Below are 24,083 nucleotides of genomic sequence, written 5' to 3'. Positions count from 1 at the left end.
CAAATCCCACTAATTTGCAGACAAAGATTGGTCCAAACACCTGCAGGCAGGTGTTATCCWTTTTACTTAGTGGGGACATTAATCTACATAAAGACAGATATTTCATTGACGTGAGCACTCTCTGTGTCGGCAATACAGCCTCATAGTCTCTTTACAATGGTCAATAATTTCTGATTTGTATCCRGCTGTAATACATGCATTATTTCATRCATTTACAATCAAGTACATATAGTATGAGTGATTGTAGCATCATGGAGAGACGATACATTTCCTGCATTTCCCAGCTGTGTACGTCATAGCCTTAAAAATCATAGCCTACTCCTTACCCTTCACATAAACCTTCACCTTTTTCAACGCTAATCCTAAAAAGTGCACTTACTCAACTTGTAATTCCAGTGTTAACTTCAAATCCAAAGCACTCAAAAGGCACTCGRTGCACAGGGACATCAGCTTGGTCCTCTTGGTCGGCATTTTTGACAGTTTATAGTCTCCACAGGAATATGAGCATGCAGACACAGATGTGTAAACAAACACTGATGCATAAATCTTTCAATGGACCTGTCATAACACCACCACTTTGCAATCAACACTGGTTTTCTCAAACTTCGCACACATGGCTAAGCACCGGCTATCACAGCAGTGGAGAAAGGCGGGGACGATACGAGCCGTGACAATTAGCAGTGACAGGGTCTTAGCCTCAAGGAGTGAGGCAGTGAGCAGCTAGTAACTACCTTAAAGCCACTCCACCTCTGCAAGTTTACGGCTGACTCAAAGATGTGAAATTTACCATAAAATGCTGAGGCAGACAGCAGCATTTTCTCATGCCATTTGTCAGCTTGAGCTCCCAGGACTTTATAAAGACACATTATGCTGTCTATAATAAGAAGCAAGGAAGTAAAAGAAARTACTGCAAACTTAAGGGATTGTTGATATTACTATAAAGCCAGTACAGTTGTGGTGAAAAGGCTACATATACCCAACCAAGTAGAMATTTTTATTGAAATATATATTTTAGGGGTGCACAAGTTTGAATTTAACGTGGATTTTCTTCAATCTACACAATTAAAGTTAGACACTTCACTAGAAAAAGTGCACCTCTGTTTTCTATTCTGGTGAGCAATCTAGTTTTAAGTTTAGAAGATTTATTCTGTGGCATAATAAATTMATTTTAATGTAGTGGGTAATATTTACGCTTCTTATGGTAGGTGTACAGACGAGGCGTAGCTTTTAATTATTTATGGTACTCTGCGTACACGAGAGAAAATCCACAAGAAATTCAAACATGTACACCCAGTTCTTGTTATTCTTATTCGTTGAAGTGGGTTGGTGAACTGTTATTCTATTGAGAACATAGCATGGTTCAAATGTCTAATTAAAATRGGAGGATAAAATGGCATCAATACCGATGAGTGGAAAACATCTCGAAAGAACTGGAGCTTAAATAAAATAGATCTCATTTTGCTATTTATGATTCATCTTTACTAATTTACCAACATGAGAGCAGAAAAGAGTGATCTTGTAAAAGAGTCCTGCAGAAAGCTCAAAATGATGGGCCGCACACCAGTATACCTGCAATCTTGTTGGTAAACTCTACACTGGTATTGATTTTCCCCCCCATACTCAGTGAACACCCTGTGGTCGCTGATACAAAACGATTTTATTGACCAAACTGTTAACAATGGAAAAAAAAAAAAAAACTGCTAAATTTTTGGCTAGTTTATCACAAATCCTARCAGTCTATGATAAACTATGATAAACATTGGTTTACTTTCTATCAGGTGCCTTCCAGAAAAAATAAAAATAAAAATCTGATTGTTTTTAGCAAGGAAAATCTAGAGGCGTATAGATGTAAGGGAGTAAATGCAATACAAGCAACCTGTGTTGGTGATAAGGTCTATAAATCATGACTAAAGRTGAACAGTGTCAGAGCAGCAAGCACCAGGACAACGATTACATATTATTCTTTTCCAAATATGGAACCCCATGACTAATGTGTGCAAGAAGACTGGGCATGACAGTGATAAACGCAATCAGAACTGCATGCAGTCAGCAGTTCTGCTTCAGTACAACAGTCGAGACTCCTAAAACGTGCCCAACCACAGAAAGCTGCATATTCATCTCCTGCCTAAGGTGCATTAGATGGATTAAAGCACCAAGAGCAGCCAAGCATGTATTCATTTCCTCCACACTGAAGGTGAGAGCAGACAGCCACCAGCATWTTATAGAGTGCCTCAATGTCTCAGGACCATCTTTCCAAATCAGAGAGGGAAGATTAAATATCTTTTTATGAAGTGAATTTAATGATGGATTGTGTATTTTTTTTCTTTAAAGCTTTTAAAAGTTTTTCCACCTTATTTGCAGTCACACAAAACAGCCAAAATGGACATTTTTCTTTTCTAGAATTGAATGGGTGAAAACAGATGGGCTTTTTGGACAAACTTTAGCTACTTCATTACAGAGAGTCTCTGATATTTCCCTTTGGATAGGATAGGCTTTCTTGGTCTGCTGTGTGTGACAGGTCATTAACTTGCTAATGCTTTCAGCTACTGTGCAGTTTCAGAAACACCACTGCAGTGGATCAGGCGTACTGGTCATCTGAGGATACTGGGATTCTGGGTCTGGCCAGAACCTGACACACAAAGATAGATCAATGTTGTAATGAAGAGCGAAAACAGAACAGCTCCAATGTTGGATAATGCAGGAGATTTATCTAATTTTGCGCAGTAAGTTGCTACTTTTAGTCCTTATATTAACGGCAACTGTAATTTTTTTTGCTCTGGCTCAGTTATTTAATTYAATCTGCTTGAATCAAATCAAATCAAGAAAATCAAATAACCAATTTGATTCCCGGCATAATACAATGCACAAAACGCAAAAACAAATCCAGTTTAGCTACCTTATTCCTGTTGYCCACGATACTTTGCATGYATTTTAGACGTTACTTTCTACAATTATACTGGCGSACCATTCTGATGGRAACGTTAAATGTTACACTTTAAATGGGATAATATGGTTAGGTGAAGTCAAGTTTGTTTGCATAGCTTTCAGCAACAAAGTGTGTAYCAAACTGATGTCAAGTGTCCTTCAAATATTTGTGAAGATTCTGGCATATTCACATCAATTTCTATGCATGAAGAAGTTCAAAAAATAATAGATAWAGTTCAGAAGTGCAGTACTTGCACAGTAATAAGATTGGTTACGTTTTGTTGATCGAGGTCAAGTCCGAGCTTGTGGGCTTTAAAACAGATGAAGAGCCCAAWCAGAGGCTTAATGCCACACATCATTGGGCTTGGGAATACYATTAGGAGAAATGCAGACGCAGGCCGTTCCTGTGTTGATGATGTTGAACCCATGCAGCTACAAAATCATTTGAAGAAATCAAAAATGTAATTTAATAGTAGGCTAATATGGCATTTTCTAAAATTAAATAAGGTAAGGTAAGATCATTTTATTTATATAGCACATTTTCAACAACAAGGGAGTTCCAAGTGGTGTTGTACCAAGCTTACTGATAAGACAAATTTCCCAAAATTTACCCAAATAAATATGGGTAGTAAATTATATCACTATTGTGTAATGAATATCTAGATCATGGATTTCAATTTTTGAGTTGAAGAATTATTTTTAACTCACTTTTTCCAATAGTATTCACATACGATAGTACAAAGAAGTTTTTTGTTCTTGTCAGAGAACTAAAGCTGCTACATAAAACACATGCTATGTAGTAGGAAAACCTAAAATKTCTGTAAAAGGGTCRTTAYGTTCAGTATATAGTGTCCATTAATGGGCTGTTGAACATGTTTCATCAGCTAGATGGAGAGAGACACATTACAGAAACCTSTGCTGACACATTAGAAAAGCACGTAGAATAAAAAAAACGAAAAGAACAAAAAACTGCTCGSCACAGCAGACTTTGGTCCAAGCTATGTGGTGGATGAGKGGATCCTAGCTGGGCCAAAGCGTGCAGGCTGCAGGAGCATAGCATCTCAGCAGGCTATATAATTACACACCCTGATGGCACAGCCACTTGGTATTCTCTGCACACCCACTAAGACATACCAGGCCTCGATAAGTCAATGGTAAGAGAAGGGAACAGGAAGCAGAGGGAGAACTATTACAGACGCTTCAATCAGCGAGACCTCTGACAGCGGGGAGCCTGGGTCATGAATCAACCCCTGACTGTTGCGTGAACCTGAGGCATGGAGCCTTTTGACAGGCAGAGCCAACACGCTGCGCTAGAGGAGGAAATCTGACATTTTACATTTAATCTCTGATGAGTGGAATCACCTCATCAGGTAAATAAACAGCAGCACTCGTCAGGCTTGAAATCTATTGGAAAGCAGCGACAACAAACACAGAGCATGCTCTGTGTCACGCTGCAGCTGGGTTAGGAGACCACACAATTCATCTCATTACAGAATTATTCTGGATTGTCCTCAGCTTGTCATTATACGTTTAAGTCAGCAGCGAGCTGTTGTACCACGCTTACTGATATTCTCTTTTCAGCTCGTTATATGTTGCTGTGTGAAACCGAGCAGAGAAGCTGCTAAGACTGTTTTCTGTGCAGTTAAACACAATGTATGAATTAATATATTACAGGCAGAGCGTTTGTGGAAATGTGTGTTTACACTGCGGGAAACGGATATTAGGCCGAGGCGCAAACACAGAATGTGTGGATAGTGTGGGAAATGAGCTGAGCACTGCAGACTGCAGAAGGAAGGAGAAGCACTTTATAGGTAGTTACAAAAAGGGCGGAGCAGGGAGGGGCACGTGGGTGATATCTCATGGGTCGGGGAACACCAGAGAGAGGGAGGGCGAGGCAGCCATGCTGTACTTCTCCAAGAATGAGTGTCATTCTGAATCGTTCTGCTGTCAAGCAAGCTGCAGAGAACTGTTTGCTTCAGTGAAGGGTGACAGCAAAGAGACAGAGCTGCTCTRCTGCTGTCACAGCCACTCTGCATTTCACTTTCCAGACGTGGGCGGCTGCATGATATAAATGGCTATACAGGCCGCTGGACCTCTGCGGCCATCCGWGCTATTTTTATTTATTTATTTATTGATTTATTTGTGTATGGAAAAACTACACCATCTCTGTCTGGACTGTGAACTCYGTGAGATTCTCATGGTATCTCATGGCCTTGAAAAATAACTGTTTATTTGTATTTGCRCACAAAAGCATTGGATTAGAAACACCATTATTTTTCCTGTGTCTAATGTAATGTAACATATTGACATGATATAAAAATTCTACAAAAAAAAAAAATCTTCCACATTATGTTTAATCAAAGACCGGAGTTTTAGAACAGTGTTACTTTATAGAGTGGCAGGTGAGCTCCCTTCGTTTTCACAGAAACATTTCAGAAACAATATATGATGCAAATTTATTGCAATGTCACTGCTAATCATTTAACTATGCATTAATGTTTCCTAACAGTTTCTGATGCTTAATTTGGTGGCCAAGTGTAAAGACATTAAGAAACTACATGCCATGTATGCTTACAACAAACCCAAAGCAGAAAGAAATAACTCCCTTGYGTACTTCATTACTTATTGCAAGTCATATCATTATCACGTAGCAAGCAACATTCACCAACATCATTACATATTGTTTGTTTTGGTAATATTTTGCAGTTCCTTATCAACTAACAYGGAACATTTTCAGCTGAAAGTGATGCGCTACTCCACACCTCAAACGATTCTGTTTTCCACAGTACCTTCTCTGGAGCCGCATTAAAATRATTTCAATTTGCAGGAATGACATAAAAAGTTGTTTTAATGGATCACATTTTAAAACCTTGGCATACCTTGATACCGGTAACCAGTCCATTTCTACTGCAAACAAGACCCCAATAAGAAACATCAATTAGGAATCGAATTTGTAAAGATCCGGTGTATTAGCCTTCACTGATAACCTTGGTCTATCCATGAAACTTAGAAAGACAGAACTGGAAAAGAAATATGCAGTAAAGAGTTACATGAGAGAAAAAAGTTTAACAATATSCAGAGACCACATAAAGCTCGGTATTGGATTTATGCCAGAGTACAAGTGGCTTCAAAATGTCTCGAGAGAAAGCAGTCTCCTCTAACTTACTGACGCATGCCTCAAAAATAGCACAAGACAAACATCTTGAGACAGAAATCATAGATCCAAAAGAAACCGTCAGAGAAAACAGATCTCTTCCCCATCACTGGGAGCTGATGGCTGATCATTTATATCWTGGTTTTTCATCTTGTAAGCATTCAATTTCTTCCCTGTAACTATGTAGATCAATGACTGTGTCTGTATTGCTGCCCTTTTGCATCACCATGCTACGACTTTAAAAGATGCAAACATATTCAGGGGTGCTGGAAAGGGACTACAATATTGAAAAATAGACTGGTTTAATTAAAAAAAAAAGAATATTACTTACAACACTTATACAATATTATCTAAGTATAACCTTAGAAATTAATTTTTATTAAAATTTCCTTTTCCATGCATTGCAGCAGCAAGCAAATGTGAGTTTGAATGTTAGAAAAACATATTTCTATTTATACATCTTTGTATGTGCCTGAAACCGACCTTCAGTTTCATGGGTGCATAAAGTAGAAGATTTTCTCTGTATTGACAATATCCCAGAGTGGAGACGATTTAGCTTCGCATTTTACCAAATCCATCCGTCTTATATTAGAAACCAGCCGTTGCTGCAAATTTTAATCTGCTCACACTGACCAGGCTTTGTGGCTTTAGAATGCACCACAGGTGTAGAAAAAAAAGTAGTTGAAATACTTTCTGGTAAAAATAAAATTCAGCCTACTATGGAGAGAAAGGTGTAGATATATTTAAAAAAATAAAGTCCACATCTCATGGTTTTACAAATGACTACGACTAGAAACCTGCTGCCAAGAAAACACAACAGAAGCTTGAAAAACCCCAAACCTGAACTTACCAAAGGTAGATTGTGGGCCTAAATCTGTCAAAATATTTTAGAAAGGACCTAAAAGGTGAATCCCAGTTATGTTCAAGTGTAAATATTCCAGTCAAAAATGATTGACCTAATTAATAAAAAAAAAAAAGTAGGAATATTTTCATAGACAACAACCTGCTAAAACTTGAATGTTATTTAAACAGGATATTTTGGGATTTTATGTTTCAGTAAAAAAAAAAATTGTGTTTTAATAATCACATCATTTTAAAAARCTTAAGAGGCTCTGACATGTTGAACAATCTTTATATTTTATGTTGGCTGAAGCCATTTTTAAACTCAACAATAAAACAGCAATTGAATATTATGGTAATTTCTTTATACTTCCAGTGACTGGATAAATGACTACAACATTTTTCAGTTCTCTTTCCAATACTGCAGTCAACACAGAACTAAATAAAATATCTWAACATTTGATTAAAGAGTGATTAGAATACTCCTTTTCTCAACTTATCRTTGGAAATTAAGGTTCCATTTACTCTGGAAACAACTCGTTTAGCAATTATTCTCAGYATAATCAGGCTTCTCTTTCAAATTAACATTCTCCCATATATATATAATTTATTTTCTTAATTACTTCAGTTATTTTTTGATGAATAGCTTTTCAGAGATAAGTAAATTAAYGACTGAATGAGAGTGTTGTTTGAGTAAAAGTTCAAAAATTTAAACATAAATCATTTTTCTTGTCAGTGGCTTGGATTTCAATGGGACAACCTGTGTAAATTAAGGTTAAATAAAAACAAATCCAGTCTTTACATAGATCATGGTCAGGGACAGTGTGTTTTTATTCAATGTCGTTCATAATATGTGCTTAGCTTTGAGCATAGAGAACCTGTACCTATGGAGGAAAGAAATATGAGATGCATWAAGTCTTGTCACTTTCATCCTTGCTAGCAACTTATTTTWAAAAGTGCATAACTTAAKATAAGAGAGAGTCTCTGAGAGTATTCTTTCATCTTGAAATTTTTCTGCCCCCCCTCCAGTTATAACTGTGATGGTTACATCYAATCAAATTTTGGGGCCTCTACCAGGTGTCTCTCCTCACATACAAAAAGTTCAGTTATATTTGTTTACCTTTGGACACAAAACCCACACAAAGGATGCAAAACAGAACTGTTTATTACGTTAAACATTAATTGAAAGAAATCCAACAACCACCATTTTTCCCACAAGTCTCAAATGTATTTACACATATACACACAAATTAAACAACAATAATCAATTATTTAACATAATGTGAGACGTTRCTCCAGCTTTTTTCGGTTCAGTTAAATTCAGTTCCAAACGACAGTGAAAAAAAAACATGATCCAGTTCATGTTTTTTTTTCCTCACCAGTATAATCCAGCCAAAGACTCCACTCCATGTTTTCCGGTCAATCCACAAAAACAGTGCACAGCGGCACAACCAGTGCTATGCTAGGCTAGGCAACGCAGATATAAACAAATGTTTTTTCACTCACGGTACCGACGCTTTAGTCGACACTTGGTCCAAAGAGAAGCCAGATGAGCTGTCAGGCGATCCAAAACCCGGTGTCCTAAGACTCATGGCGATATGTCAGATGACTCCCTCTCGCTCCACTGCCGCGCTTGATTTCAAAACTTTCAAAATGGCGTTGCAACCGGAAATAACAGGACTTGGCCGCCATTGTGTCGGAGGATGTATGCTCCCAGAGGAAATAGGGCATGGCCGTGTGTGTGATGTGTGCATAATATTTAATGTAGAGCAACCAGGCTGTCATACAACTACAACCTGAATGTATTTTTGTTGAGGTCAGGTGTTATGCAAAGGGACAACAAAAAGAGCCTCATGAAAACAATCTGAAATACGCCTCCTGCATTCGTATTTAGCATCTTTTAATTTGGTGCACTAAAAGTGCCTTCAGAAGCCGCTTGTATGTACCGTAGTGTTTCACTGTATTACTAGACTTAGAGATTTACTAGAGAAAATTAGTAAACAGGCAACATAATAAAGACCAACACAGCAGACAGCACATGGATCAAGTTTGAAGAAATGTAAGAAAGTCACAAAAACACCACATGTAGAGAATACAACAGTCATGTGAAAGAAGATGCTGGTCACATGAGAAATAAAAATTGATCACTGTGTCCTACAAGTACATCACCCTGGAATATAATTGGAAATAGACAAAAATTGATTTGCAAAGCTGGTAGAGACGGCCCAAAACATTTGCACATCTAACTGCCGCAGAACATATTTCTACAAAGTATTAACTCAATAGTCTAAATACAGCAAGAAGTGACATATTTTAGATGTTACTTGTAAATGTTTTTTTGTTGTTGTTTGTTGTGTTTTTTTAACCATTCATTATTTTTCCTTTCATTTAAGTTATTTGCTCCTTTTGGTTGGTCTATCAAAATAAAATGAATTAAAGTTTTTGGTTGCATGATGAGAACATTTGAAAACATTGTAAAGAATGTCAATGTTCTTTCAGGCAGTATAACATTAAAAATACAGTCATATGTCACTTCCTAGTTCAGAGATATRCATTTTTTGCATAATGAGGAGGGATATTTGTGTAAATAATCATACTTGTGAATAATCATACTTGTAACGGCACAATAAGTTATGATCTACGGAGCAAAACCAGTGGACGAGTCAAGACTAGGCAAGTGAAAGCAGCAGCCATGTGTGGATGGAATAGACATCTAAGATTTATTTTCCTGGCGATCTAACCCATGGTAAAACATTTACTATGCTGCACAGCATGCCTGTTTATACATAATCTGCAAGTACAAACAACAGAACACCTCAAAAATCCTCTGTCACAATAACAGAACACAGCAAATGCACTCTGAGGGAGGCTTTTAATTATAGATGCGTGAAGTAGGCATATACATCATTTTGTTCTGTCCATGTTATGAGCTGTATAAACCGTTTTCACGGTTCATATCATGAGCAGCAGAAACGCATCACAAATSCTCTAGCAATGCATGAGAGTTTATGTCAAAGTTAGTCCACTGTCATTCATCATTCGTCTTGATCAATGTGCTGAAAAAAGAAACAMAGTGACTCACTGAGGAGGGAGGAAAAAGACAGAGAGGAAGTTTGGAGTTCAGAACAGAATGACAAGACGTCAGCATGTTTGATGAGTTACAGCGTCTACAAAAATCATCCTGAGGGACGTCTCTTCTCGTTGTCTTCAGTTGCAGCTAAAACCAATTTTTTATGTTTAGTTATTTTTCTGTATTTATGAGAAATAGTCTTATATTTTCCTTGTTTTGTCCTCCTTTGCAGTTGTTGTTTATTCCTGCTTTTATTGCCTTATCATCAATCCTTGTCAGCTCACAGTTAACACTTGAAAATCGCTTCATGATCAGTCGTTTGCCATTGTGATGACTGACAACAAACCATTAATGCTACGTTCTTTAACTGTATAACTAGACTATGTTGCGTTAATAACCTGTGCACCAATACACAAACATCAGAACTAGACCAAGAAAACTGAACAAAATTCTGTCATCTCATAAGTGACATTTTCCTTGAGATTGCATGCATGACTGCGGTACAATCATTACTTACCCAGAGAACACATGGCACCGGCATGTACTATAGGATGAAGGCAAGGCCAGCGTGGGAGTGTGATGCTCTGGGCAATGTTCAGCCACCTACCTAAGCATTGTTGCAGATCCTTTTACACCCTTTCTTGGAAATAATACATGGCTGAGACCTCTTTCAGCCGGATAATGTGCCCTCCCACAAAGCAAAAATAGTTCAGGAACGACTTGAGGAGAAAAATAACACAAACCGTCGTAGACTTAAAGCATCTGCTGCTAACATCTTGTCACCAGACGCCTCAGTTGACCTTCAGAGGTTTGATGGAACCCATGCCTCAACGGTTTATTGCTGTTTTGTATGAAAAAGAGGGCAAAATGTTATTAGGCAATCAGCCTTTATGCCACACTAATGATGTTTGAGTAATAATTGTTCCCATGGAGGCAAGTAGGCAATGTTAATTTATTAAATGAAATTTTAGCATGACGTAACATTTGTATGGCATGGTTCTACATTGAGGGCTCAAAGAACAAAGCGGACCATTGTGTGGTTAGACAACACAATTGAGAAGTCACACAAATNAGTAGGCATATACATCATTTTGTTCTGTCCATGTTATGAGCTGTATAAACCGTTTTCACGGTTCATATCATGAGCAGCAGAAACGCATCACAAATGCCCTAGCAATGCATGAGAGTTTATGTCAAAGTTAGTCCACTGTCATTCATCATTCGTCTTGATCAATGTGCTGAAAAAAGAAACACAGTGACTCACTGAGGAGGGAGGAAAAAGACAGAGAGGAAGTTTGGAGTTCAGAACAGAATGACAAGACGTCAGCATGTTCGATGAGTTACAGCGTCTACAAAAATCATCCTGAGGGACGTCTCTTCTCGTTGTCTTCAGTTGCAGCTAAAACCAATTCTTTATGTTTAGTTATTTTTCTGTATTTATGAGAAATAGTCTTATATTTTCCTTGTTTTCTCCTCCTTTGCAGTTGTTGTTTATTCCTGCTTTTATTGCCTTATCATCAATCCTTGTCAGCTCACAGTTAACACTTGAAAATCACTTTATGTTCAGTAGTTTGCCATTGTGATGACTGACAACAAACCATTAATGCTACGTTCCTTAACTGTTTAACTAGACTATGTTGCGTTAATAACCTGTGCACAAATACACAAACATCAGAACTAGACCAAGAAAACTGAACAAAATTCTGTCATCTCATAAGTGACATTTTCCTTTAGATTGCATGCATGACTGCGGTATAATCATTACTTACCCAGAGAACACATGGCACCGGCATGTACTATAGGATGAAGGCAAGGCCAGCGTGGGAGTGTGATGCTCTGGGCAATGTTCAGCCACCTACCTAAGCATTGTTGCAGATCCTTTTACACCCTTTCTTGGAAATAATACATGGCTCAGACCTCTTTCAGCCGGATAATGTGCCCTCTCACAAAGCAAAAATAGTTCAGGAACGACTTGAGGAGAAAAATAACACAAACCGTCGTAGACTTAAAGCATCTGCTGCTAACAGCTTGTCACCAGACGCCTCAGTTGACCTTCAGAGGTTTGATGGAACCCATGCCTCAACGGTTTATCGCTGTTTTGTATGAAAAAGAGGGCAAAATGTTATTAGGCAATCAGCCTTTATGCCACACTAATGATGTTTGAGTAATAATTGTTCCCATGGAGGCAGGTAGGCAATGTTAATTTATTAAATGAAATTTTAGCATGACGTAACATTTGTATGGCATGGTTCTACATTGAGGGCTCAAAGAACAAAGCGGACCATTGTGTGGTTAGACAACACAATTGAGAAGTCACACAAATRTSTGTAAACATTCAAGGGATATCTTCAGCAAAACTTTTATAAAACAGCTGCAGTATGGGCAGCAACTTCAGAAAGTGAAAGTGATAAAAAMGTTTGCAGATCTTGATAAATGGACTTAATCTGGCTCAATCTGTAAAGGACATTTGGCCAAAGGGATAAATGAAGTTAGTGATGGGAGTACTACATAAACTGTGGGTGAAACCTGGATCTTCACAACATGATTTATTATTATTATTTTTCAAAGGAAAGCAATGACATCTGCATTAACATCAAGACAACTAAGACTAACAGAGATTCAGTYTTTAATATTTAGTGGGCAGCAGGGAAAGGGAGGATATATCCCTGTAAATCTATTCCCATGAATCAGAAAAAAACCTAAAGCAGGTTTAAAGTAAAAAAAAAAGTTTAAAAAGGGTAATGCGACGTTGATCTCAAATAATAAATCTGTCTTTATTGGCRCACTGAATAAAACGGAAGTAATGGCGGGAGACAGGACAGGATATTAAAATGATAAAACAAWGGGAGTTGCATCCAATTTTAGTCAGAGTACTGCCAAAGATTTTAAATGATCCAATTGTCCGGATAAAACACACCACGGAAACTTGGTCTGAGAGGACCCACGYGACTACTTCTAACATCACTTTTCCAATTGAAGAAGGAATAGGTTTTGCTTTCCTGTAGGATTTATGCGTCTGTCAGGGTCACCCTTCATATGTAACAAGATAAAGTTCACTCCCAGTGGATTCTTTCATTTGAGTCTTTCAGTCCAAAGCCCCAATTACTTTAAGACACAAATCTCAAATCAYGTCAACAAAAAGCCACATTTCTGAGTGAAACTTGAAGCTCAAAGCATATTGAAGTCAGGKTCCCACGTTGTGTTTATATTTKTAAAACTACCGGAGGCCAAACAGGTAGAGATTTATTTTATTTTTTTGTCTGAGAAGGCTCATTTCACAGTACAGTGGAGAGATTATTGTGTTGCCTCTTCAGTGATACTAATAGGATTTCTCCAATATCAAGGATTTGCTRCATTTAATACGAAAAGTTGGAAGCTTGAACTCAAGAGTGAGGWAGGATTTTTCTGTGATGCTGTAGTAAAAAAAAAAAAAAATGTTTGACCTAAATATAAAATATTAAATATATCTGTTTGGTTAGCTTCATTCTAATTCAGTTAACGTAATTCTTAGTGTCTGACCTAACATGGAGGATACTAACTCTCTCTGTACATAATGAATACTAAGTAATGAGCAATTGTCTGCGTTCCAATGTCAAAGATCCCATAAGATGCAGTTGTTCACTGCTCTCCCCAGTTTCCAATTAGTGCCACCCAAATCCCAGTTTTCGAACGTGATTTCATCTCTGCAACAAATTACAATTTATAATTCTGGCATTTTACGACACAGTTAATCAGTGGGCATAACAATTAACAATCGTAATTGGAGTAAAACGAGTAAAAAGAAACTCCTCAAGCGTAACAAGAAAGTGGTCGGATAATTAAAGGTGCCATGATGAAGTGTCATGCTCACTGAAACTGAAATAGATTCCTTATATCTTTAACTGATGTATCAATTAAACAAAGAAACAGCAACTACTGCAAGGCAGAAATCAGTATCTTGTTCAGTARTTTTATTTTGAAAGCATTTGTTTCTGTGCCTTATGYAGCCATAAATCTCAGTCCAGTTGTTTGGACTCTGATTTTATTTGACGACTACTTGAATCAGTAAAATTTTGAGTAAGATTAACCATTTTCTTTTTCTTGAAGGACCTTGGCTGTCTCCAAAAATGTCCAATGTACACACTAACACTAAAAGAGCAGTGTGAGTAGTGGCTCACTTTAAATCCTTAAAATAGACTGCAGTGAGCAGGTTTTTTTTTCCAGTAACATTTACCACAGACAATTCAGTAAAATATCTGGAAATTCACACGGCTCAAAATGCCTAMATTTCTTATCTGACGTATATCACCTCAAACCAATTAATATCAATATTAAACAGTCAAAAAACCCAAATAAAGATGTTTAGGTTTTTGTTAAGTTGAATGTGCCACAATTTGTTGAAATGTTGTTTAGTTGACAAATTTTGATCTACTTGGAGATTGTATTTTAGTGATTTGTTACCTTTGCATTTCTGGGTATATCTGTGAAATGTTCTGTTTATTTTTGTGTTTCTGGTTCATCCTGTACTTTCCCTCAATATGTTGATGTCCTATTGTGCCACAGGTTTATTCGCTTTCTTACTTACCTGTTATTATTGCCCATCTGGTGTCACAGGAGCCTATAGCCATTATAAGTCAGCTTATAATGGTAGACCAGCAGTGGCAACTGGGCAAATGAGAAGGAGACTTACTCACTTGCAATATCTTTAGATAGGCTGGCAGCCAGCATGCCTGGACTGGTCACTTGTGACACATACTTTATTGTTTAAAGGAAACTTTATCAAGAAAAACAATAAGTTTCTTCTGGCATACAATATCTTTTAAGTGTCTTGCTCTGTATGCATTGGCGTGTTTTTGTGGTGAGGAAAGGCCTTTCAATCCAGGGCCTTCTGTTTTCCAATATTATCAGAGTAGGATGCAATAGTGTCAGAATYGTTTGAAAATACAAAAAAATAAAGAATTCTTATAAAATACTAGCTGGTTATTAACAAGTGTCCTGAATTTTCACAGAATCTTGGACTGGAACAGAAGAGCTTGTTGTTTTTTACCTTGTACTCAATGGTTCTCAGTTCATCTGTTTCTCAAAGAAAAGCCGGTTTTCTTATCGACTAGATTTATATTTGAACACTTTTATGAAAGTTTCCTACTCATTTYGCAGCACATCTGTAATTCTACTATGTAAAAGAAATGTATTTAAATATAATTAAGTRATAAGCACAGTCGTAAAATGTACTCATGTTTTATTATGTAATAAAGAAAATCTGATGATCTTCCTGCACTGCTGCTCCTTACCCTAATATAACTAACATATAGCCACAGGTGAAACAATATTTACTGAACTAAAATTCTTTGTTTTAAAYGGAGCTAAACAAAGAGTGTTTAATAGTATGAATGTGTGATTGGAATCGATTTAGATTTTTTTTTTCTTTTGATTTGTTTCGAAAACAAGAAGCAAATCTGTCCTCAAGAGATTTGCTTCATGTGAAGCTGTTGTTTCCTCACAGTTGCACAGACACTTTATGTACCCAGGCAAATTTATACGTATAAAAAGACACTGAGGATAATGTTCATTAAAAAAAATCCCAAATGCAAAGACCTCAAGATTAATTAAAATTTCCCTGGGGAACATACATGCTGAATGAAAATGCGGCAACCCTTGTTACGGCGTCAACAACAAACGTGTTTGAGTTCAGGCCCACAGGGTTAATAAGAGAAAGGTCGGTTTTCCACACCCCGAGGCGCGCCGAGCTGCTGCAAACCCCGACGGCTGAACAGAGCAGGTACGCGAGGCTCTGACCTCCAGTGCCTGAGGAAATGCTGGCATCTGGCCATGGTTGCTGCAGAGCAATCAAAGAGTGTCTGGTTAGCTTTCTTTCTCATACATCCCTATCGCCGTCCACCCACTAGCCCTCCGTCAACCACAGCTTCAGCGAGCATAGTAAAGCTGTAGCCATAGCAACGAAAGGCCTGCCAATGTCCTTGGGGATCATTTCTTGACAGAATTCCCCTGTGTCTTCATTTAGCAAAAGGTTGCTCCCTCTGCTGAGTAACTGTTTATCTTTGCAGACGTGTACGCTGCGGTGGCCGTTGGCCGCCTTTATCATCCGCCCATCTGTTAGGTCCTACTGCTCCACTCGTTCTGGWTGCTGAAACTAATCCCCCCAAAACTTGTGAYAGGAATTTAAAGCTGCCAACTCCGAGTTCCATCCAAAAAGCCCCGGGACAGTAAACAGGGCGAAGAAGGAAAAGGGGGAGGAGTGAAACATCTTTTTGGATAACAWTCAGGTTGRTGGCAGAGCACCGTTTCASMTTTATTTTAGTTCCAGTGCGTTCCTTACTCGCTGCAATGTCATCTTCTCATCACGGAAATTACAAATCAGGCTCCGAARGTGTTTCTGACTTAACCCTCTGCAATCGTTGCACGTCCCTCACACACCGCCAGTCAGAGGGAAGATGTATGGGACGGGTTAGCTTCCAGTAACAGATGGTGGAAAGAAAATGACATTAGAAGAGAGTGGAAGGATGAGTGGGAAACATCAGCTCCGCCAGAATAAATTGGAAGTATCAAAATGACACAATTCCTTTTTAGAGGCAGAACAAGCAAGAGTAGGATCTTTGATCTCCGYACCTTTGATATGTCTATAGCAGGCCAGTGAAAAAGACACRAACTCTGAATACTGAAAGATTCTTTGAAATTAATATTTTATAAACAGACGGGTTAAAACATATTTCCCTTTTTACAGATTTCTTCTGGATTGTTTTGTCACCCTCACTCACATGTATCAGATCATTAAATACATTTTTTGTAGCGTTCAAAACCTATCAAAGGCAATAAAAAATGCAGTTTTTAGATGTTTTTTTGTGTTTATTACAAGAAAAATGCAATCGCAGCTAATCTAGCTTAATGTGAAAAAGTAATCTCCCCCCGGCCCATNGTCCACCCACTAGCCCTCCGTCAACCACAGCTTCAGCGAGCATAGTAAAGCTGTAGCCATAGCAACGAAAGGCCTGCCAATGTCCTTGGGGATCATTTCTTGACAGAATTCCCCTGTGTCTTCATTTAGCAAAAGGTTGCTCCCTCTGCTGAGTAACTGTTTATCTTTGCAGACGTGTACGCTGCGGTGGCCGTTGGCCGCCTTTATCATCCGCCCATCTGTTAGGTCCTACTGCTCCACTCGTTCTGGWTGCTGAAACTAATCCCCCCAAAACTTGTGAYAGGAATTTAAAGCTGCCAACTCCGAGTTCCATCCAAAAAGCCCCGGGACAGTAAACAGGGCGAAGAAGGAAAAGGGGGAGGAGTGAAACATCTTTTTGGATAACAWTCAGGTTGRTGGCAGAGCACCGTTTCASMTTTATTTTAGTTCCAGTGCGTTCCTTACTCGCTGCAATGTCATCTTCTCATCACGGAAATTACAAATCAGGCTCCGAARGTGTTTCTGACTTAACCCTCTGCAATCGTTGCACGTCCCTCACACACCGCCAGTCAGAGGGAAGATGTATGGGACGGGTTAGCTTCCAGTAACAGATGGTGGAAAGAAAATGACATTAGAAGAGAGTGGAAGGATGAGTGGGAAACATCAGCTCCGCCAGAATAAATTGGAAGTATCAAAATGACACAATTCCTTTTTAGAGGCAGAACAAGCAAGAGTAGGATCTTTGATCTCCGYACCTTTGATATGTCTATAGCAGGCCAGTGAAAAAGACACRAACTCTGAATACTGAAAGATTCTTTGAAATTAATATTTTATAAACAGACGGGTTAAAACATATTTCCCTTTTTACAGATTTCTTCTGGATTGTTTTGTCACCCTCACTCACATGTATCAGATCATTAAATACATTTTTTGTAGCGTTCAAAACCTATCAAAGGCAATAAAAAATGCAGTTTTTAGATGTTTTTTTGTGTTTATTACAAGAAAAATGCAATCGCAGCTAATCTAGCTTAATGTGAAAAAGTAATCTCYCCCCGGCCCATCCCAGATCGGTGGCATTTMCAATAAATGTCGTTTTGCTCCCGTCAAAGCACAACATTTTTAAAGTTCTGCCACAGCATCTCGATKAGATTCAATACGGAACTTTGTCAGTATTGACAAAGTTCAGAACGGCTTTTTGAGCCATTCAGAGTTTGCAGATTCTGAATTTGAACAGTTCGTAAGAATACAGCACTGTCCTGATGCATAACCTACTTGCTCTTGAACCAAAGATCCCAAAGTGGCTGTCAGGCATTTTCCTTTGGGATTTTCTGTCAAAAAGCAAAATTCATGATTTCATCAATTATGGCATATGATACAGACCCATAACTGGCAAAAGGTTATGGGTCAGACAATAACAACACCTCACCACTGTCAACATGAGCTCCTTTGTCTGAAGCTGTGTGCTAGTTTAAAAAAAAAGATACTATAACAAGAAGTTTGAGTTTTCTCTTGTCAGTCCACCGAATGCCTTACTAAAAGTCTTGTGGATCATCAAGATCAAGATGTTTTCTGGACATTTTTGTTCTTTTTTTWTGGTTAGAAGTGTTTTYGTCTTAGAGCTACAGTATCCCATGGGTCTAATTTTGCCAAGACTCTTTCTTATTGTTAAAATATGAGCAATGACCTTAACTGAGACAAGAGAAGCCTGCAGTTCTTCAGATGTGTTTCTGAGCTCTTTTCTTACGACTAGTTAATGCGCTTTTGGAGAAATTTGGGCCTGCCACTTCTGAAAAGGTTCATCGCTGGTTCACATTTTCTCCAGTTGARGATAATRGCTCTCAAAGAACTATCTCAAACTGGAGTTGAGTAGTCTGCCTCATTTCACATGTGTTAAAAGGTGGGATTTGACCCACTGCAGCATTCCTGATATATATCRCCCCTTCATAAATAACTTTATAACACTTTCGACACTGACAGACATCATTAACTTTGTTTCTTATCTGATTTTGAATTTCATTTGATCAGTGCATGGCTTCATGCCTTGTTCCTGTTGTCAGACGTGTTCAATTTAACTAATTTCTTGATTCTAAAGAGGCATCATTTTGTCACATATAACCAGATTTTTTTATTTGAAAAATAAAATCATCATTTGAAAAAGATTATCATGGTTGTATAGGTTTTATTTAATGGCAAGTAACAGGTCAGTGTGACCAGAAAGCAAAACCAGATAAAATCCTTGAGGGTGCAAAAACTTTTCCCCACAATATTGTAAATGATTATTTTTGAAATACCAATTGTATTTAATGTAATGCATTTCTATTTAACACAGTGACACAAGGTAGAAATTATTGATGCATGACGCAACTGTAAATAATCYATGCTCCCCTATAGCCCTGCACAAGTGCAACATCCTAGAAGAATATAAATCTAAACTATTGACCATTTTGACTTGCCCTCCTCTTTTTCACTGACTGTGGCACTCAGAGAGATATTGGCTCTCAACATTGTGTCCCTGCATAACAATACCGGGATAGTTCAGCCATGCTTTTTGTCTGCATCTTTCTATTCCAGCCCATCTGCACCATTAACATCACAATCCGCGTCTCATCTTGAGTCAGCAATCATCGCGGATATGGGCATAAATATCTGGTTTTGCTCTCTCTCACACAATGATTTCCATTTTTTTTCCTTTTTTTTTTCTGCCCCAAACACACACTCAYTCTTTTTCAGTAGCCTTGCTTTCACGGCCACCCACGCAGGCATCTGTAAAAGAGCATGTGTGGTTCGCAGCATTTGTGCGGTCCACGCAGGCAGAAACTGTCAGATTCCGAGCCCTTAATGTGTTACATCCTCTGTGTGCTGCCGGTTCCTCATAATTGCGGGTTTTGCTGCCAGATACCTAAGGCAAATATTTTTCCAACATCCTTGACTCTGTTTTTATTTTTTTTACTTCGGTTTGTTTTATGTGGAAAAACTTTACGAGGCAGATTGGTTGCGGGCGAGAAAACAGAACGTCTCACCTGTTTGTTTTTATTTCTGCTTTCTTCCCGTGAAACAGGTGGATGATTGCGACACAGAGAGCAGCCTTTGCAGYGCGACCCCGTCCCATGTTGCTCCCTCCTCTCAGGGAATGGCCAAGGTCCAGGATGGACACACGAACGCATGTGAAAGGTGGAGATTGTTTGCAAGCAGCCTATCAATAAATCAGCACGGGATTGTTTTATTCCTGTCCAGTGGACAGCTGGTGGTGTTTTTTTAAATAGTGATGCTTCCTGAGCCCGCTCAAATTTTCACAATTTACTTCCATGAGATTCATCTGTCATGAAATTTAAAGTGGGTTTAGCTTCCAAACAAAACAGTGKAAGAATCTGTTGATGGGACACATATTAGTCAGATTACACAAACCTTTACAGAAGTGAAGGACAMAAATATCAGTGCTGAAGGAAAAGCATAAAGTCCAATTTGCAGTTTGTCTTGAACAGTGCACCACCAGCATGTGGCAAACATGTGGTTGAAACCAGTATGAAATGTTTTGGCCCACGTGAAAAGTAAACATAATGCATTTTGCAAACTGCATTAAACTGAATTCATGATGAAACGAGGTGGCGGCAGCATCATGTTCTGTTGATTTGGTTTTATTTTTCTTTARCCAGAAAGCTGTTGTAAAACTCAGAWAAGCACTGACCAATCCAGTAACAAAAGTTGCTGGAGGCTGCTTAARACTTTAAACTGGGTTGGAGGTTCACCATTYAGGAAGATAATTACCCTAAACATGCAGCCAGAGCTGCAATGRAATAATTTAGATCAAAGCATATCCACACAGATATGGTGCAGTCAAAGTCCARACCTAATTCCCATCAAGTGTCTGTGAAAATATATGTTCACAGACACCCTCCATACAGTCTGACTGAGCTGAGCCAGAAGTCTCTAGATGTACAAAGCTGGTGTTGACATTAACCAAAAGACTGGCAGCTGTATTTGCAGTAAAAGATTATTATCAAGGTGTTGATGCGGAAATGCTGAATGCCACACTTCTTAATGTGCACACAATGTCCCAACAAAATACATCCCAGTTTGGGATTGCAAAGTGACACCATATGTTGCAAAGTGACACTTGCAAATAAATTCTGAATTTCTGAATTTGCATTTACTTCACAGCACTGAAATGTTAGAGGAGAGCCACGATGGTATGGACTGTGGCACCCTGAGTCCTCCTTCAGCTCGACAGGTTACCATCAAGCGCCACCCTASACAAGGCTTCGGCTTCATAGCAGGCAGCCAGAGGCCTGTCATCGTTCGCTCCGTCTCTGCCGGTTAGTCAGCATGTATGTTTGGRAAAAAGGGACACCGGACGTGAACAAGAGGGACTTCATCAGATGAGACTATAATTTTTTTTACTGTATGTCTTTTCTCAATAGACGGCCCCTCCTTTGGAAAACTTCTCCCTGGAGACCAGATCTTGGCCATAAACGAAGAGACGGTGAGCGACGCGCCACGAGAGAGAGTCATAGACCTTGTAAGGTAACATCCTTTACTGTCCCAGGAGGGAGGGAGGGTGGGAGGAGGAAGAGGGTCTTAAAGTCAGGGGACCAGCAACAATGGCAAATGGGAACAAAAATCTAAAGACTCGGGTAAAGAGGATGGACTCAAAAGAACAAACAGTTTCTCACAGCATCAACAGCAAACCTGTGGATGACTCAGTCCTTTTGCAGCCAAGGAACAGCAATAAAGCAGCAGATAAAAACTATTCTTTCAGTGCTGCACTCTGTGTGGCATTATCTAACCCCCTCYACTTTCTGCTGTCTCTCAACAGACGCTGCAAAGACACCATAGTTCTCACTGTGCTGCAGCCCCATCAGGTAATACAATGGGGCGCCCTCCCTTTCATCCCCTCCTCCCTGAAGATTCCTCCTTGTCCTCGTCAGTTTTTTCCCCTTTCCGTTTGAATCGTACGACTAAACAAAGTGCAGTGGACTGTTCCAGTGGTGCAGAGTGAGGAYGTGCATTAGTATTCATGACCTTGCGCCGTACACTGGAGTAATTTCTTTTCCTGGTAACCCTGCACAACAACTCCAAGTGGGGACATAACAGCCACATGAGACTTTAATAAACAAGAGTTTTATGTGGATGCATAACTCCCTGCAGAAAACAATAGAAATGTACAATTCGTCTTGGTAAGAACCAGCAGAAGATTTTATGTTGTTTGTTGCATAAAGATAAAAAAAACAACAACATTAAAATAAATCTTATCATTTGGAAGATAGAGTTATGATATGTCTACATAAAATTCTAAAGGTTAGACAAATCTCAAATAAAGAAACTTTTCTTTTGTGGATGATGTTTGCATTTAAATCTTGCACCTGCAACTTTACACCCAATTTATTTGCCGGTTCTTTAATGCATGTCTTTTTAGTGCGAGTCATGACTCACTTGTAAGTCGTACATCGATCAGCAATGCTTCACAGAGTAACCATCACTCTCCTTATGTTTTTAGTCACCTAAGTCTGCCTTCATAAGTGCAGCCAAAAAGGCCCGCCTGCGAACCAACCCTCCTAAAGTGCGCTTTTCAGAGCAAGTGTCGATCAGCGACCCRGACTCAGTAAGTTTTAGCTGCATTAAAATAATTGCTGTTACCCTTTTGTCCCCTTCTTTGCAGGCTTTTATTTTTTTAGCAGGAAACATGAAAAAAAAAAAGAGCAAAACCATTTCTCTTTTCTATCTCTACTTTATGTGAGTGCATCAGRCAGAGATGGGAAGTTTGGTCAACTTTTTTGACACTAAATAAATTGCTTTTTTTTKGACAAATTTTGCTTTTCTCAAGTGCAACTTGTGACTTGTTTGAAAACAGCCACACACAAAAAATGCTCCAGCGTTTAAGTTACGAAGGACATGATGACGATCCTAAGTGCTTAAACAGAAAGCAACTGGATGTTTCGCCTATCATCCAGAAGTCTTTGGTTCTGATCATGTGCTGGGAGCTCCTAGCTTATAAATGGTAGATGGAAGGATTACATTAATAGGRACAGTAAGGACAAGTGGGTTACTGACCCAAACACACTTCCTGTGATATTTATTTTTGGGTAGCTGCCCAGAGAAAAGTTGTAATGTAAGGCACTAAGCACCCTTTAGTAAGGAATTTTAAGCAAAACATTTAGCTGTCTAGTAAATTATTTAAAAAATATCTTCCCTAAGTTTTAAATTTACCTTACTGAAATGTGCAGACACCCTGGCCAACACTTGCGGATTCTTCCAAATAAGACCAATATGCGAGTTGTTTTACTCACATGTTTCAGAATATGAATGGCTGTGAAATCAACCAGCAAGGCAAGTCAAGGCTGCATTTTAGGTGTTAGAAAGGAGGAACATGAGGCGACCCTCTATGATTGCTATTGGCTTTTCATTTGAAGTGAAAATGGYTCCACTCTTTCCTCCTTTTTCTCTCTTTCTGTACGTTCTGTATGTTCCTCACTKCWCCGGGCGCTTGTGTTCGGATGTTTTCTCCCTGTGGGGAACGAGTCTCTCTCCAAATACCCCTATCACACTATTGCCTTTCTTGCATTTCAGGGGTGCAGGAAGATGKGCAGCTTTCAGTAAATAAAGCATCACCACACAAAATGTGATCCCCAGCTAAGCCAGACTTGCAAAGATTTTTTTGGACATGTCAAAAACTCGTAAAAAATTGCACATGATCATGTCTGAAACATGAGATGTAAAATTATTTATGAAATGTGCTGCTCAGTTGTCACAGTAATTACCCCCTAATAACATTAATCATTGCCATGCTAAGCTATGCAGATACTCTGTCTATGCTGAGGATAAATAAAAATAAAAACCTGACTGTGAATTCCACACCTTTCATCCTCAAACACTTGTTCAGCAAAATGTACTTCAAGTTTAAAACCCACAAAATWAATGTTTGTAATACAGGAAAAAAGCTACGTGGCAGCAGCTTTATCGTAATCACTCAACGTTGTTGCCGTTTGCGCAGAGAAACAGCGCCGTTCCTTGCTAACGCTCACACCTTCCAGCCAGAGAAGTTTACAGTAATRATTTATAAATAACATTAATGCTGCAAAGTTCACAAAGATGTCAAGCATCATCAATTTAACAAAGGAGCAAACATGAAAGGATAAATTATTTTTGGTCTTTTTTAGTTGAAACTGGTGGAAGAACAAAGACAGCAGTATTGCTCATCACACCCA

At 38.7% G+C, this 24,083-nt stretch overlaps 1 protein-coding gene across 5 annotated transcripts in view; it reads left to right on the top strand.

The window, feature by feature from the left end:
- The window catches only part of frmpd3 (FERM and PDZ domain containing 3), a 118,669-nt gene that overhangs the window by 78,978 nt on the left and 15,608 nt on the right, over positions 1-24,083 (top strand). For 2 of the 5 annotated variants that reach the window (XM_008420024.2, XM_008420020.2), the window contains exons 4-8: positions 19,940-20,052; positions 21,040-21,194; positions 21,300-21,402; positions 21,695-21,740; positions 22,376-22,480. In XM_008420024.2, the coding sequence (XP_008418246.1) occupies positions 20,012-20,052; positions 21,040-21,194; positions 21,300-21,402; positions 21,695-21,740; positions 22,376-22,480 (450 nt within the window). In that variant the 5' untranslated portion in view covers positions 19,940-20,011. Of the gene's footprint in view, positions 1-19,939; positions 20,053-21,039; positions 21,207-21,299; positions 21,403-21,694; positions 21,741-22,375; positions 22,481-24,083 lie in introns of those variants that run through there. The other 3 variants (XM_008420023.1, XM_008420022.1, XM_017307155.1) reach the window with 3 other exon arrangements.

The sequence above is a fragment of the Poecilia reticulata genome, linkage group LG10 (assembly GCF_000633615.1).
Source record: "Poecilia reticulata strain Guanapo linkage group LG10, Guppy_female_1.0+MT, whole genome shotgun sequence".
Lineage (NCBI taxonomy): Eukaryota > Metazoa > Chordata > Actinopteri > Cyprinodontiformes > Poeciliidae > Poecilia > Poecilia reticulata.
This window is presented reverse-complemented; position numbering and strand designations above follow the sequence as displayed.